This window comes from Tiliqua scincoides, chromosome 1, assembly GCF_035046505.1.
Source record: "Tiliqua scincoides isolate rTilSci1 chromosome 1, rTilSci1.hap2, whole genome shotgun sequence".
NCBI lineage: Eukaryota > Metazoa > Chordata > Lepidosauria > Squamata > Scincidae > Tiliqua > Tiliqua scincoides.
In genome coordinates, this window is record NC_089821.1 from 7,347,427 (window position 1) to 7,362,217 (window position 14,791).

General features: G+C 42.3%; 1 protein-coding gene across 2 annotated transcripts in view; it reads left to right on the forward strand.

Moving 5' to 3' along the window:
- NOVA1 (NOVA alternative splicing regulator 1) overlaps positions 1-14,791 on the forward strand; it is a 185,601-nt gene that overhangs the window by 169,760 nt on the left and 1,050 nt on the right. For both annotated transcript variants that reach the window (XM_066635025.1, XM_066635033.1), the window contains one exon: positions 14,771-14,791. This exon is cut by the window's right edge and continues 1,050 nt beyond it. In XM_066635025.1, the coding sequence (XP_066491122.1) occupies positions 14,771-14,791 (21 nt within the window). The remainder of the gene's footprint in view (positions 1-14,770) is intronic.

A 14,791-nucleotide genomic window follows, 5' to 3' on the forward strand; every position in this document is an offset into this window, starting at 1 on the left:
CTAATTTTTTTATTTGAATTATGATCTAATTTATTACTAAAGCACAGGAATAAATGCCTGCTGTCAGTAATATCTCATACCTAAATTAATATCTTCTGTATGAGAAAGTACGGATGACTATACATATTCTGAGTTGATTTATGAGTATGTAATTTATAAATAATTTAGAATTCAAGATCTATTTCTGGCCCATCAATGATCAGGCAATCTTTTACAATATGTATTTGCAATTCAAAATTAATTCTTATCTTTTAAACCTTTTTCATGAGTTTGTCATATAGGGTTTTATTTTTAAAATTGCTATTATGACATCAAATTTCCCAAAATAGTAGTGTTTCAGTGGTTAAAAGTGTTGGGTCTCAAGCAGCAATACAATTACTTTGGGGGGGACGACACCCTGAAATTGGCTATGAAAACACATACTAAACAAGGCTGAACCGAGTATGTTTGGGTGAACTTACTTGGTCAACTTTTGTCATGCATGTGTGTGAAAGTTTCAGAAGACCCTCACTCAGTTTGGTCATCACCATAGTCTTGACTGTAGCAGTTGTGCTCCCTGGTGATAACAGGCATATTTTTTTCCGTCTTTATTCTTACCCACAAGTTGCCAGAGTAAAGGCAAGAGCTTCATCACAGTCCCATGGATTCAGTGAGAATTGGGTGTTCAGTGATATCTGAAACCAAATCAGCATTGCTTTCTGCTGCCACTCTTTCAACTTGTGAGTAAAAATAAAGGAAAAAAAGTTGTCCAAAAGCATTGGAGGTATGTGACTTCTGCCAGAGATGAACTTCTGCCAGGACAAACAGTAAGTAAGATGAACATCACACCCTCCTTCCCCCCCCCTCACGAAATTTCCCCACATCAAACTTGTGAATATGGTGTCAACATTGGGATGGGACTCATTTTTTTTTTTACTCATTTTAATCCTAAATTTAACAATTAATAAAAGCAATATGTTACTGTAAGCTGACAGTGTAGTCGGAGCCCAATCATGTGGTCGGTGGCACAGCTTCATGCCGCCAACTACAGTTGCAAACGTGCCGTAAGGCACGTTCGCAGGGCTCACCGTTGGGCTCCCGCCAGTGCTAACCCAGCACCAGACGGTGCTGGGCTAGCGCAGGGCGATCACCCAGCTTCCGCGGCTCGGCAGTCTCCTGGACCGCAGAGCAACGGAACAGGAGGTGGGGGCATGGACCGGGGCATGGAGGAAGCATTCAGGGGAGTGGGGAGGCCAGCGGGGAAAGGGAGGAGGCGTGCTGAGGGGTGGGCGAGAGGTGTGCCAGGGAGCGAACGGGAGGAGGATCCACGGAGCTGCGCTCCGCAGGATCCAGGGCGCTCATGGAGGGCTGCGCGCCCTACATGAGCATCTTTTAGCCCCATTGTGGGGCTACTTACCTTACTCGGGGGAAGGGAATATAAGAACAGCCCCACTGGATCAGGCCATAGGCCCATCTAGTCCAGCTTACTGTATCTCACAGCGGCCCACCAAATGCCCCAGGTAGCACACCAGATAACAAGAGACCTCATCCTGGTGCCCTCCCTTGCATCTGGCATTCTGACATAGCCCATTTCTAAAATCAGGAGGTTGCGCATACACATCATGGCTTGTACCCCGTAATGGATTTTTCCTCCAGAAACTTGTCCGATCCTCTTTTAAAGGCGTCCAGGCCAGATGCCATCACCACATCCTGTGGCAAGGAATTCCACAGACCAGCCACACGCTGAGTAAAGAAATATTTTTTTTTGTCTGTTCTAACTCTCCCAACACTCAATTTTAGTGGATGTCCCCTGGTTCTGGTGTTACGTGAGAGTGTAAAGAACATCTCTCTATCCACTCTGTCCATCCCCTGCATAATTTTGTATGTCTCAATCATGTCTCCCCTCAGGCGCCTCTTTTCTAGGCTGAAGTGGCCCAAACGCCGTAGCCTTTCCTCATAAGGAAGGTGTGCCAGTCCAGTAATCATCTTAGTAGCTCTCTCTTGCACCTTTTCCATTTCTACTATGTCTTTTTTGAGATGCGGCGACCAGAACTGGACACAATACTCCAGGTGTGGCCTTACCATCGATTTGTACAACGGCATTATAGGCAGGCTGTGCAGCATGGCCTTTCCCAGTTTGAAGAGACACTTGGCCACCAGTCTGAGGCAAAGAGGCAAAGAAGGAAGGCCCATAGCCAGGGAGACAGACCAGGGACAGACTGCACTTGCTCCCAGTGTGGAAGGGATTGTCATTCCCGAATCGGCCTTTTCAGCCACACTAGACTCTGTGCCAGAACCACCATCCAGAGCGCGATATCATAGTCTTCCGAGACTGAAGGTTGCCAACAACATTATAATATTACCCGTTTTGTTCTCAATACCTTTTCTAATGATCCCAAGCATAGAATTGGCCTTCTTCACTGCCGCCGCACATTGGGTCGACACTTCATCAACTTGTCCACCATCACCCCAAGATCTCTCTCCTGATCTGTCACAGACAGCTCAGAACCCATCAGCCTATATGTGAAGTTTTGATTCACAAATGTCCCCTTCTCCCAAGGAGCCTCCTGCAGTAGCACAGGAGGTGCTGGATTTGGCAGCAGCCCTTTTCAGTGCCGCCGAGCCTGGGTGCTCCAGGCAGCCCAGCATTGGGCTGCCCGCTGACAGGGACCTATATTTAACTGTTTTTGTACCCTTGGAGGAAGAATTGGGATATGAGTTTTCTCAATGAATCTTCACTGAGAAGTCATTCTAAATTCAGTGGGATTTGCTCCAAGCCAATGTGAATAGGATTGCAGTATTAACATGATGTTATGAGATTTAACAGGGGCAGACATTGTGACAAATCTATTATTGTAAAAATGTAAATACAGTATAGAACTGTTTCCAAATTATTCCATCAACCTTCAAGTGCAACTGATATAATTCTTCCCTGTGAGACTATGGGTGCGGTCCTAACCAACTTTCCAGCACTGGCATAGCTGTGCCAGTGGGGCATGTGCTGCATCCTGCAGTTGGGGGGCAGTCATGGAGGCCTCCTCAAGGTAGGGCAACGTTTGTTCCCTTACCTCGGAGTTGCATTGCCCTTATGTCAATGCTGGAAAATTGGTTAAGATTGCGGCCTATGTCTAATCCCTATACCAGACTTTTGGCAGCATTGTTCTTAGGTTGTTAGTTGAATGGTTAATTCCATGTTCATTAGTGACCTGGATGGTTGTTCTAGGTTTTTACCATCTAAGAGAGCAATCCAAACCTGCGCTGGAGCAGGCAAGCCAGGAGGCTTGCGCTGCATCCAAGGCAGGTTTTTGGGCAGCAGCGGCTCAGCCAGAGGCAAGGAGAAACTCTTCCCCTTGCCCCTGGCTAAGGGCTGCTGGCCCCAATGGGTGTCCTTGAACCTGCGCCACCTCTGGAAGTAGCGCAAGTCCAAGGAGAGTGGAGCGGGGACAGGGCTTGGGGTCTGACATAACTACTGGGTCCCAGCTCCGCCTCTGGCTCCCCACATGCCCCCCATGGGCCACCCATCACCCGCCCTCCTCCCACGCAGGAACGCCTCTCCCCCTCTTCCTGCCCACTCCCCCATGCCTACCTTTGCTGCTTGTGCCGCCGCGAGTGCGCAGACACAAGCGGCTGCGGGTAAGCCGAGGTGGAGGCTTATGGCAGCCTCCACGGGCCGGTGCTTCTCGAAGTGCTGGCCTGGCTTCCCCGCAAGGAGGCGCAAACGTGCTTTACGGCATGTTTGTGACGCTCTTATGCCAGCCCAAGAAAGGCACTATTTGGATTGCACCCTAAATCAGAGTGGCCTGTTTACATTTGAAAAATTACTTCATTGCTCATTCATTCACTCTCTCAATACCCCAGCCTAAGGATAGTACTAATAAAATATTCTTGAGAAACAGAGTATTAAGAGAGCGTCACATACTAAGGAAAGGGGCCATATAGATTTCTTAACACTGCATCTTCAAAATAAGTCATTGATTTCATTGGAAATACATTTTCAGGTAAGACTGTTGAGGATTGCTTTGCTAAGCTGGATCTTAGATGCACCATTGTCCAGTTTTTAAGATTGCCAATAAAGCATGGAACTCCCTCCCACCACCAAAAAAAACCATGGTATGGTACGGTTGGCCTCTGTACAACTGTAAATGTACAGATATCTAAATTATTTTGGCTGTCCTGCTCACATGGTTTCTTTTCAATCCTTTTCAATCAATTCTTTTCTATGCTTTTATCTGTTGTTAATATACTTTTATCTGTTTATCTGATAATTTGTTTTAGCCTTGGTTGTAAGCCACCTTGAGTCCCTCTGGGGAGAAAGGTGGGGTAAAAATAAAGTTGTTAATAATAATAATAATCCAATATCAGTAGCCGTATTGGGATGGATGTAGCTTTGACACAGGAAGGCCAATGTAATCAGGATGTCTCCACATGATGAGTGTTTTCATTACCAGGGTAATGTGGCAGTCAAACACTGGGAAATGGTTTGGGATTCATATTGGTAACATTTGAATTATACTTTTGACTATACTCTTTACAGTCCACAATGGGGATGGTGCCATAGTTCAGTGGGTGAATCCATAAGGCTCTTTACATAAAGTGTCAAGTTCTCAAGGTCTATCTGGTGTCTCCAGATACAGCTGGAAAAAAATCCTCTCTGAAACTGGAAAGGCATTGTTGGTCAATATAGGCAACACTGAACTAAATGAACCAGACTCTATGAGACAGCTTTATATGTTCTTATCTAGTGTGGTTTGAATAGGGAAATTGCATACAGCAGTGGTTCCCAAACTGTGAGCTGTAGCTCCCCAGGAAGCAACAGAATCTTTGTGAAAATGCCACCTCCCTATATGGAATTATAACTCTAGTGGGGAGCCATGGCTAATGGCCCAATAGGTCAAGGGAGCTGCCAGTCAAAAAAGTTTGGGAACCACTGGCATACAGGTAAGGAAAAGGAAAGGAAGGGGGTCTTATGACATTTACATTCTTGTGAACTGGAAATAATTATTTAATTAATAAATGAAGCAAAGCAACAGGACTGAAAATGACAACTTGGGACAAAGTTTTATAGGTGTCCTTCCTGCATGCACAGTGAAGCAGTGCAGGTCTTGTCCCAAACAGCTAAATAAAGCTACTTGTCATAAACTGATTTTTTTTTTAAAGTTTCTCTTTCTGTTTGGCTTCTCTGTTGAATATAAGACCAGTGACAGACAATCAGTGTTATTCTGTGGTACATAGTTTTTTCTCAGGTTATCCCCAGGGGATTAGTCTGAGATAAACAATTTTCCTGCTAAATTGTTCTACGTCCTTCATATACCTAAGTGTTCCTGAAAAGCTTAGTATTCACAAAAACTGAATATTCATTGATTTTTTCTGTAAAAACCCATTGTCATAATAGAATAAGTAATTGGTGAGTAAGCTTCCCTTTGTTTTATACTTGACTCACTTTAAGAAATCATTAGACAAATTGGCTGCTAATTTTAGAACAGGAGCCTGCAAAACAAAAGAAAAATTGTGTGGTTTCTCAAAGGAACTGCAAGTTAACCCTGTAAATTATAACAGGTGAATGTGAACAACCATTTAAATGAAGCCTAGAGAAATGTAAAAGATTTTTAGTTGTACAGTGGGTCCTGCTTATCTGCGAGCTTGGCATTCGCCAATTTGAGTATCCATAGATGCCAAGCCCACAGCTGGAGGGCCTCAGAAGGCCTTCCAGATACGACCAGAAGCCTTCAGCATGAACCAGAAGTGCCTTGTAGTTGCATCCAGAAGGCCTTCTGAGGAGGCCTGGAAGCTACATGCAACCTCCTGAAATCCAGGCATGGCCTCCCAGGTAAGTAATTGTGCTGCCATGCTGGGCCCCGCTACAGATTTCATTACCTACGGAATTTGGTATCCGTGAGGGGTCCTGGAATAGATCCCTCGTGGATACCAAGGGCCCAATGTATTTTCCACATTAACAACAAGGTCTGCTCGTGACTGAGCAACACTGCACTTGTGTATTTAAATTGTTTATTTCATATATGTCTGCATCTTGTTTGAAGGGTGGAAACAGACACTATACCCATTAATCAACGAAATATATCCTTTTCTGACACAAAATAAGCAAAACTGAAAAAATAGAGATTTGATAAACAGAGGAGGAGAGGAAATCCATCACTGATGTGCTGCTATTTTCTTTAGCTGCAACAAAGAAAACAACAGCCTGATCCTAAGCATGTCTACTCAGACACAACTTCCATTGCAGTCAATGAACTTACTCTCAGATAAGTTCATATGGGATTGCAGCGTGAGACTTTAATCATGTCAGTAGCCATTTATCTAGTTCTAGCTAAGCTAACAAACTAAGAACTTTGCGTTTGGCAATATTCAAATGGTTTTGAAATGCCATAAATTTCTCCTTTGCTGTTCTAAGAAAATCTAATTGGAATCTGCTGTTAATTTTCAGATAGACGCAGATAGTTGGGTGTGTGTGTGTGAGAGAGAGAGAGAGAGACTGCTCTTTTACTGGTCTTGATCAACTAACAGCCCAATCCTACCCAAATCCCTTCCTGCCGATGCAGCCATGCCAATAGAGCACAAACTGTAGTGGGGGGGGGGGGTCAGTTGGAAAGGTCTCCTCAATAAATGTTTGCTCACTTACCCTGGGGAAAACTTGCACAGGCATGAGGGAACTCCTACTCCTGATGTTTACCAGACATAAATTCAAGGTATGTAACAGTGGTGGTAAGGAAGACAGGGTTAAGATACTGGCATGCAGGACTGCCACTATTATCTCCCAGTCTATCTCCCTCCCTGCCCCATTTCAGCCTTCTACTCCCTTGTTCCATCCCTTCCCATCTTGTTCCGTCCCATCGATGTCACACCTACCTTTTAAGGTCCAGCAGTGGGCCTTCAGTGTTGCCTCCAGGTGTGGCAGGACACCTAAAATGGCAGCCAGCAGCGTGCTATATGCACCCTCAGAAGCCATTTTACAACAGTGGAACTGTGTTCTACTGTTGTAAAACCCTCCGTGCACCGGTTCAATTCATGATCAGGAATCTGTGGGCCATTAAACTCTTCACATGCTACCTCATGTGGGGTTGGAGCCAAACTTACTACTGCACTTGCGGAAGCTCCTTGCATGAATGCTAAGTTGCTCTCATCCTTTCCATGAGTGCTCCTGTCCTTCATTCATGGGGAAAGAGCTTCCACAAATGCAGCAGATGAAGGTTCACTCTGAGGACTGTGAGGGTGAGATCCAAGAACACAGTCCTGCTCCTGCTATTTATCTTGAACTGAGTGTACAGAACAGAGGTGTGTCAGACTGCCCCTGCCCACAATGATCTAATTTGGTAATATCTAAAATAATTGTGTGTGTTCTTCAATAGATGATTTCAGCAACCAAATAATTTCCTGTGAATTTTATATTAATAAAATATAATTGACTGTTTACAGATAGAATGTGGTATTTCATTTGCTCACTGAAAAAAACTAGTTATGTTTTGTTATGCACAAAATAGCCATGTAGTGCTTTTTATATGATCTGCAAATGTTCCTTGTTCTTCTAATTATTCAATTTTAAAAGGTTAAGGAATAAATATTAGCTTTCTGCTACCAGATATTTTTATATGCTGTTCTCTTCTAAAAAAAAAAATGAACTCAGACCAAAATTAGAAAATAAATGCAATGAAAATCAGACATAGAGCACAATCCTAACCCCTTATGTCAGTGCTTTCCAGCACTGACATAAGGGCAAAGCAGCTCTGAGGTAAGGGATCAAACATTCCCTTACTTTGAGGAGGCCTCCATGAGTGACACCCAACTGCAGGATGCAGCTGGCACATCCCATTGGCACCGCTATGCCAGTGCTGGAATGCACTGACATAAGGGGTTAGGATTGCGCCCATAATTGCACAATGCATTACTTTTTAGATTTTGTTTTCAAGGTGGGTGGTTTTTTTTGCCTTTGACAAAGTAAATAGAAACTATATAATCAAACGTCATTAGCTCTTCCCCAAGCTGAATTTTAATTTTTCTTATTTTCTGTAACTATTTAAAAATAAATAAAATGTTTTATTTTCATCTGTAAACTTAGAAATGGGCATTTGTTCTGCCATGTGTTCTGAAATGTTTAGGTTTTAATGTTTTGTTTTTGAAAAACTTGTATGACATTTGAGGGAGAAATCCTCCTTAATTGATGGAATCACTTATATTGAAATCCAAGAAAAACCATTTTTAAATCATCTTCCTGAATAAGCATAGACCATAGAATTCCGCACTGTAATCTCTCTGTTCAGCTCAATTACTTTTGGTTGAACTAGAGCATAGCTTTTCGAAATAGTTTGTGCCACTGGTGCCACATAGCAGCTATAAAGCTAATGGATTGAGCTCTCTGAAGATTCCAGTTGTGTCCAATGCAGGCATGACACATGCCATAGTTTACTAGAGACTCATTGCTATATTTTTTTTTCTCAATCCCTGATATAAAAAGGCACTCTAACAGCATAATGGCTTTTTTGCCAAAGAACAGAAGAATTAAAAGGTGTCTTATTGTACTTCAGTCCAGGAATGTAGAACAAAATATAATCTTACAATATAAGAGCCATCTTCTGACATAAAATCAAGTTCAGTCTGCTCCTCTAACAATCTCTGTAGTCACTAGAAATTAATAGAGTTCGAACCAAATTTACCACACTGAATGGAGCACCTCTGTTCATCGAAGCAAAGTTGTACTTAGTGAGGAACACTTTCACAAAAGAGTCATTTCAAAAATGCAATTCTTCTTCAATAAATTGGAAACTGAGTTTTATTATACCATTAAACCCATTTTAATCTATTTCCATTTACCAGCACTTAGGCCCCAATCATATCCCCGCCACCAGCAGTGATGCAGCTGTGCCAAAAAGGCACACGCTGTGTCCTATGATGGGAGAAGTGACCTGAAAGCAAATGGGAGGTAAGGAAAAAAAAAAGGTTTTTACTTACTCCTTTGTAAGCCCTGAGGCTGCTCAAGGGTCTCCTTGGACATAAACCTCATATTTTGGTGGCATATGTCCAAGGAGGGAAAAGGGGCAGGGAGGTTTCTGCAGGGACATGTTAGCAATGGGTGGAAGGTCTTCCTACACCCACCCCTATTAGCATGCTCAGAAGGCATGAGGAAGAAGAGGAACTATTACTGCCAAATCTCTTAGCAAGGCAGGCGTTTGTTTTCTGTCCACCACATTTTCTGCTGGCTGATGGGCTTTCTCCCAAATGCCCCTGCATTCTTGATAGGATTCTTAGGTGAAAACCTGTTGACTGATTTGGATGGTGGCTAATGATTACACAATGGGACCATCCCCTAGAGGCCCCATGATAATGCAGGCCCCTCTGGGACACAATGCCATTTGTAGAAGGGGGTGCCAGGTGCCATGCTGGTGCAAGTCTCTTGGCCTTCCTGTAGAATTGTATAACCTAAAACAGTGGTTCCCAAACTGGTGGGTCACAACCCACCAGGGAAACCTGAAGAGGGCCATTCCCCCTTAAGGGGCGTGGCCCAGAAATGGTTGTCCCACTGTGAGCAAGGGACTTTTAAACTTACCCAGCAGGTTGTGCTGGCCTCTGGGAGGATCCAAGAGGATTGCAGCTCCTCTGTGGTGGATTGGAGCCCACTTCCGGTTTTCAATCAATTGGAACTATTTGGAGCAGTGGGGTTGCCTTCAGAGGGTGCTGCGAGCTCCCAGAGGCAAGAGCAAACCCCCAGATGAGTTTTAAAACCCCTTGCTCCTTGCGGCGCTGCAATCACTGCAGCATTATCAAAGCCCCTGCCCCGCCCTGCAAATACTTACCGTGATTCCTAAGTCCAAGTAGGACTTTGGGAATCTCTGACCTAAACTACATGACTTCATTTTACACATTATGTAATTTAGTGTGCAGGCAGTTCAGTTTATTATTATAAAAAAATGAAACACATAAATGAAGCTATTCAGAATACTTCAGTCTGTTCTCCAAAAGTAATTAAAAACCTATGAAACATTAGCATGTGAAGGACATAAGGCTTTTATACTATGGGATAAAAATAAATGAAAGATAGGAATGAATTAAAAGAATGCACTAAAACAATGGTACGTCCCTCTTCTCTAGCCAGATCATACTCGTAATTGGTCATACCAAGGAGGAGAGGTGAATGCATGTAGAAAACTGTAATGTAAACAGGAATGTGCAAGACATTGCAAAAATACTAAATGCTTATTATCTACACATGTTTTGCACTATGCATCTCAATAGCTGCTCCTTTTGAAGTTGACTTCCTCCACAGAAGTGAGAGTAGCAAAGGGAAGCTGTTCCTGAAAAGGAGCATCCTACTTAAGTTGTCTCAATGAATATTTTCTTACTTTTGTTTTGTCTGTTCTTACAAAACTGCTTTCCAATGTTTTGGGATTTTAGTTTCATAGTTAGTTTCTTATTTTAGAAACTGAGAAATCAACAACAAAATCCCATAAAGCTAACAATGTAAAATAAATGATCCATGCGTGTGAAGAAGGTGAGAGTTTCATACTAAGAACAATGATCTCAAGTAAAACTTCATGACACTCCCATACTTGGTGTCCCATCCAAATAAGGTCCTTCTTTCTCACTCCACAAGATCTTGTACATGCTATCTGCAGTCCCTAATTGAAAGGCCTGTCATCTTTTCTTATACAGTCGTCCTCAGCACACTTGAGCAGTTCTTTTACACATTCTGTATATTTAAATAATTGTCTTCTAGCCTCTATAGCTTCATCTTCCACAGAACAGTGGTATTGCTAATGTCATTTTTTTACTATGAGAGAGAGGACACAGGTCTCAGCAGCTGTGGGTTTTCGACCTGATCAGTAAATCTCACTCTTGTAGTGATGATGCCAGAAGGCATCCATATTTATGAATGCAAGATTATTGAGTTTATTCTTGATTCATGGAAAATGTTGTTTCTGTTGCAAATAACATTTGATCAGATCTTATTCTGTTGTTTTTAAAACCATAAACAAGGAAGACAACAAAGAGATTGACACATTTGTTTCTAGGCAGAAATTTAATAACAAAAAAATGTTAAGAGTAGTTATTCTAATTCCATCTCATGGCTTGAATCCAGAGAAGCATGAATGGAATTCTGCTTGCACAACTCAGTTTATCGCTCACTCCCTACTACATCATCTTCTTTCCTCCCTCAGGGTACCCTCCAGAATGAGGGTTGGGGGGAGACAGGTTGCAGGCAATGAGAGGAATTGGAAATTCTCTTTGTGTGAGTAAAGATGCCTACTGCTTGCTCAAGATTCTCCCTGCACTTTCCAATATTTTCATTTTGTAATTTTAACCAACTGGCAAACTGGCACATCTTTCTGTGGGTGACTCCAGTGCCAACACCCACTCTAAAAGAAGTGGAATGTTCACCTGCCCAGTTATAGCATTTAATATGTCAGCAATAATTTTCAGGGAATAAAAGAAAGGGCATATACCCATCCCTTTTGCCACACACACAAAATAATGCATGTGATGGGTGACCACTCTCAAAATTGGGGGGGGGGGAGATTGTGCAAGTCAGGCATATGCATGTACATGCATGCAGTTTCTGTGTTGTACACTGCATTGTGAAAGAGGGGAAAGAAGACCACAGTTCTTGTTCTTTATTTGGTGATAGATGGCGAACAAAGGGGGAGAAAGGACTAGGTGCGAATGTTCAGATTCCTTCAAATCTACACCAGTCATTATCAGCTCAAGCCTTTCTAAGTACCAGACTACTATCGCAGCAAAATACTCCTAGGCAGCTGGGCATGGTGTACTCCTGGTTGCTGGATGTGGGTTATTTTCCTTGTAACTCACTTTTGTACAACTAATGAACTTGGTCCTTGCTGAGAAATGTGTATGTGGACTGTTGTATCTGGATGGGATAATATATCTTTACATTGCCAATCTTCATAACATTTGGCATCCAATATTTTTATTATTCTTTCACAACAAAGTTCTAGGCTTCAATCCTATACACACTTCTCTGTGGGTAAATTCCATTGAAATCAATGGGACATACTTATAATTAAACCTGCATAGGATTACTCTGTGTGTGTGTGTGTGTGTGTGTGTGTGTGTGTGTGTGTGTGTGTGTGTGTGTGTGTGTTAAACTTCTATTAAGTTCAATTTTATATGAAAAAGTGAAGGTCTATTATCTACATGCCATCAGTGTTAATTCATACCACGAAATGTTATGTTAACAATCAATTGGGATTGTCATTCATAGTTAATACATTAAAAAATGTTAATCATTCTTATCTGAAATGTAATAGGAGCAGTTTTGCTGTAAAAGAATAATATCCTCATTTGAAATAAGGAAAAGAAATTCATAGAATAGGAAGAGGATAGATTTAAAAGGGAAGCTGAGTAACCATATTTTCAAATAATTAACAGCTACAGTCTAACATTATTTGTGAATAAACCCAGTTAAAACTTATGCGACCAGTTGGTCATGGTTAATGGTTATCTTAAATCTCATTGTTTTTAATGAGTCAATGAGCTGGATCTTTGAAATTGATTTTCTTAGATGTTAGTAGTATTTTAGTATAAATTGACATGCCTGGTTGTCACAGGGGTTTGTTAAAATATTGTCTTGTTTTATAGAAGAAAACTGAAAACAAACGTTCAAATACCTTGTCTACTGAATTCAAAAACGTATTTGAGACTGATGCAGTTGAAGCTGTTGGAGAATTTCACATGTTCTGAGTTTGGAAAAGAATTATTGGAACTCAGGAAAGCCACCTGAAGAGAAGAGTCAGATTTCTCAAATTCCCAGAACTTAGAGCTTGGAGAAATTCCCTCTTCCTTCCCTGCCTGTCCTCCACCTTCTCCTTATCATTTGTGGCAAAAGAAAACTGTTTCTGTTAAAGGAAAGATTTTCCTTTCTCTGTCATCCCCATTTTTGCATGGCAGCAGGAGCTTTGCCAGTTGGGTCTCAGGAGATCAAAGAATGTTCCCAGTCTTCCTCCTCCCCCTCTTCTCTGCTGTTCCTCTACAACAGTTTGAGAATGACAGCAGGAAAGGGAGGGAGAGGAAACCAGGGAATATTCTTCTTTTGGAAACCCAGTTGACACAGCAACCACTGTGTTCCTACTGAATTGGTGGGGGGCACAGTGAAAATAACCTTACCTACAGGGACTGTCTGCTCCTGTCACTGCCACTGCCTCCACCACTGAAAAAGTAAGGAGAAGATGGAGGAAAGGCAGGCAAGGAAGGGAGAATATCTCTGATCCATCCCAGATTGGCTTAGAGTGCAGTCCTAACTGGCACATAGGCTGGCATAAGTCAACCGGGAGGGTCGCAAACGTGCTGTAAAGCACGTTTGCGCTTCCGTGGGAGGAAGCTGTATCGGCACATGTAGATGCGCCTACGTGCGGAGGCCAGCAGAAGCCTCTGTGGTGGCTTCCTCGCCGCCTCTTGTGTCAGCACACCCATGCCAACACAAGCGGTCACGGTAGGTGTGGGGGAGGTGGGAGGGGGGTGTTTCTGGGCAGGGTGGCAGGCCAGGGACAGGCACGCAGGGAGCTGGGTGTTGGGCTGGGACCCAACAGTTATGCCGGATCCCAACCCCCATCCCTGTAGAGAACGGAGCGACTTCAAGCCGCTCCACTCTCCTTGGATTTGCATCACCTCCAGAGGTGGCGCAGGTCCAAGGAGATCCATTGGGCAAGCAGCCCTTACCCTAGGGTAAGGGGAAGAGTTTCCTCTTGCCCCTGGCTGAGCTGCTGCAGCCAATGAACCTGCAATGGATGCAGCGCAAGCCTCCTGGCTTGCCTGCTCCAGCGCAGGTTTGGATTGCGCCCTTAGTCATTTATCCAACTCATTTCCAATTGTTTGGGGAAGAACATGGATAATTTGTGAACTGTTCCAGGATGAACGCAAGCCACTTTGCCTATCTCCACATGTGATATCTTCAGCTCAGTCCTATGCCATTTACTCAGAAGTTTTCCACATTGCATTCAGTGAAGCTTACTCTCAGGTAAGGGTACCTAGGAGTGTTGCTTGTTCATTTGTTATTCAGGTGCCGTTTTATTGAAATTGGTGAAATTCTATCACTACAAACAGCTTCAGTGTCAGGAATAAGAAAATTCAGTAGTTTAACAATGTAGGGATATTTGTATAAGTATAACAACATAGGAGAAATAATTAACAATGTTCTGTTCAAACAGCCTCTCAATTGTTACACTAAATTTTATTCAAATAATTACTCTGTTTTGCTGCCAAATATCTTTTATTGTTTAGAATATAGCAATGAGGAATTAATTTTGCCACATGTAGTAGTTTACGTGTGTTGTCCTGCCACATTTCATGGATGTATCACTTATTTGCAAAATGGATGTGTGTATTTTAATATGCCTTTTTAATAGATTAATTTAGAGCCTATGCCTTTCTGTGTTTTATGTCACATCTATGAGCAATGGGACATTTGAGGCAAATACCATCACAAGTTTTGAAGCTAAACATGAAAAGGAATATAGTGACAGAGAATGTGTAGGAAAATGTTAATAATTTCTTCACTGATCTGTTGTGAATTTACCTGTCTTCATAATTAAAATATTCTAAACTACAAAAATTTGATTGATCTTTTTCTGTTACATTGAGAATCATTTAAAATGCACGTGAGTACATAAAAGTATGAAGAACATGACTTGAATCCGAATCCAGTCTTATCTTTGAGAGAAAATGCATCAGTTTGAATTTTCTTGCCTGTTTCAGGTAGCAAAGTATTTTAGCATGTTGTATGTACAAAGCAGAAGTATTATTCATATCTATATATCTTTTTTAATTACAGGTAAAGATTATAGTTCCCAAC